Source organism: Protopterus annectens, chromosome 2.part0 (assembly GCF_019279795.1).
Source record: "Protopterus annectens isolate FY-2018-M chromosome 2.part0, PAN1.0, whole genome shotgun sequence".
NCBI lineage: Eukaryota > Metazoa > Chordata > Ceratodontiformes > Protopteridae > Protopterus > Protopterus annectens.
This window is the reverse complement of record NC_056728.1, coordinates 1,416,187,447-1,416,189,687: the sequence shown is the minus strand read 5'-3', so window position 1 is coordinate 1,416,189,687 and position 2,241 is coordinate 1,416,187,447. Positions and strand designations below refer to the sequence as shown.

At 42.6% G+C, this 2,241-nt stretch overlaps 1 protein-coding gene across 1 annotated transcript; it reads left to right on the top strand.

Annotated features, from left to right (window-relative positions):
* Window positions 1–1,318: 1,318 nt before the first annotated feature.
* On the top strand, window positions 1,319–1,648 carry LOC122792845 (peptidyl-prolyl cis-trans isomerase NIMA-interacting 4-like). Its single transcript, XM_044060404.1, has one exon. The coding sequence runs from the start codon at window positions 1,319–1,321 to the stop codon at window positions 1,646–1,648; it is 330 nt and encodes a 109-aa protein (XP_043916339.1).
* The last annotated feature ends 593 nt before the right edge of the window (window positions 1,649–2,241 follow it).

Below are 2,241 nucleotides of genomic sequence, written 5' to 3'. Positions count from 1 at the left end.
AAGCCAGAGTTTGCAAAGTTATTTTAGAGGTGGTATGAGGGTGGAATGAACCCTTGTCTAAGCCTGTTCCCCCCAAAATACCATTGACACTTGTTACCATTGCGAACAATATTTATTTATCACCAAATAACAGTCAACAGTGCAGTAATGCAAATACCATACTGAGTGCCATATATTAATCATATATACCACCACTACCACCACAAACGGCATAGGGCCACATAGCATAATCTAGCTTCCCCTAAGCATGCTCATCTATACTGGCAGCCATAGGAACCTGACCGGTAAGTATAGAGCACTGTGATGTACTACCCACTCCCCACCATGTATTTATCAACTGGTTCAGGAAATCATAGGTTCATAGGTAGGTACTAGGCTATTGGCTCTAGGGCCTATATAAGCCTAGCCAAACAGTACCCTAGCTTTTGCCACCTAAGAAAATTATTTTCCTGTGCCCTTGTCAAGAAGAGCCACAGAAGTGATCCCCGGACTGAATTTCCTATCTCCCATCCAATCATCAAGATTTTTCTTGAAGAGTGCTAATGAGGAGCTTTGTTTGATATAGATAGGTAGTTTAATCCAGAGTATGGGAAGTCTCTGGGACAAGAATCTATGCCTCCAGCATGTTCTGTTTATTGTGGTGACAAGGTTTAGGTCCCAAGAACATGTAACTCGGAGGGATTGGGATTTCTTTACGTGGAGCATGTTCAACAGCTCTGGGTTTGATATAGCTTTGTATGTTAGGCAGAGATCGACTCTGAGTAGGCGATATGTGACAGAGTAAAGCTGGAGTTTTTTGAGACGGTCTGCGTAGGGCATCTGTTTGAGGCCAGTAATCCTCTTTGTGAGGTATTTCTGTGGCCTTTCCAGTTGTTGTAGATGTCTTGTGAGGTACATACCAAAAGGGGCGTTGTACTCTATAATTGGTCTAATGAGTGATGAGTAGAGGGGAACAATGACCTCTTTTTTCCTGGATGAGAAACCTTTTGTGATGAGGTGTGCCACATAGAAGGATCATGGGGGAAAGAAAGGGAGGAATGCCAGTCCATGACCATCCACCAGGCTGGGCACAGCCTGCCCCCCCCCCAATTTCCTGACAAAGCACCTCTGTAAAGTTATTCCATAAGAAATTGCAGACAGAATTCAAATTAAAATTGTTTGAATACATATTTCTATTAAAGTGAAAATTATCTGGTAATGGTATTATGAGCTGTTGGAATAGCTTTCTGTCTGTGTTTTTATTAGTGTGAAGTAGTCGGTACGCTTCCCAAAGGTAAAAGGGCAAAAGGTGGTGCAAAACGAGAAGCTTCTGGTGATGATGACTGATAAAAAAGCACAAGGTCAAAAAGGAGCAGGAAGTGCAGTGAAGGTGAGGCATATACTATGTGAAAAGCACAGTAAAGTCAGGGAAGCTATGAAAAAAAAACTCAAGTCTGGTGTTCTCTTCAGTGAAGTGGCTTCAAAGTACAGTGAAGACAAAGCCCGGCAAGGTGGTAACCTTGGCTGGATGACCAGAGGTTCCTTGGTGGGTCCTTTCCAAGAAGCAGCATTTGCTCTCCCGTTAGCAGTATGGGCAAGCCTGTATACAGACTCTCCAGTCAAGACCAAGTTTGGCTACCATATCATAATGGTTGAAGGAAGAAAATAGATAAAAAATACCAATTTCCAGACCTTTTCAAAGTTTACAGATAAGGATTTAGAACACAGTTAATATTTGTGTCAAGTATGCAGCCCCATTGACACATCACTCAGCAGTCTTGTTTGCTATATATATATATGTGTGCGTGTGTGTGTGTGTGTGTGTGTGTGTGTGTGTGTGTGTGTGTGTGTGTGTGTGTGTGTGTGCGTTTGCGCTTGCGCGTGTGCGTGTGCGTCTGTGTGCGGGCGCACGTGCGAGCACGTGCGCGCGCGTGTGTGTGTGTGTGTGTGTGTGTGTGTGTGTGTGTGTGTGTGTGTGTGTGTGTGTGTGTGTGTGTGTTTGTGTAAATGTGAGTATGCAGGTCTCCCCTGAAAAGAGGCTTCCAGCCTAGTGGGACTAACCCGGTCAACAAAGGGTAAATAATAAATAAATAACTCAACAACCTTAAGTGAAATACCTAAGTTGTCACCACAAACTACAAATGAGTAGGTCAATGCAGTTTAACTACTGATAACCGCCGTTCTTTTTTTTTTTTTTTTTTTTTAATAAGCAATGCATAGAAATTTAAAAACACATTCAAAACAACACACCAGATACTAAAT

Excerpts from the sequence above, each read along its gene's own strand:
- LOC122792845 (XM_044060404.1), top strand. The coding sequence starts at position 1,319 with ATGACTGATAAAAAAGCACAAGGTCAAAAAGGAGCAGGAAGTGCAGTG.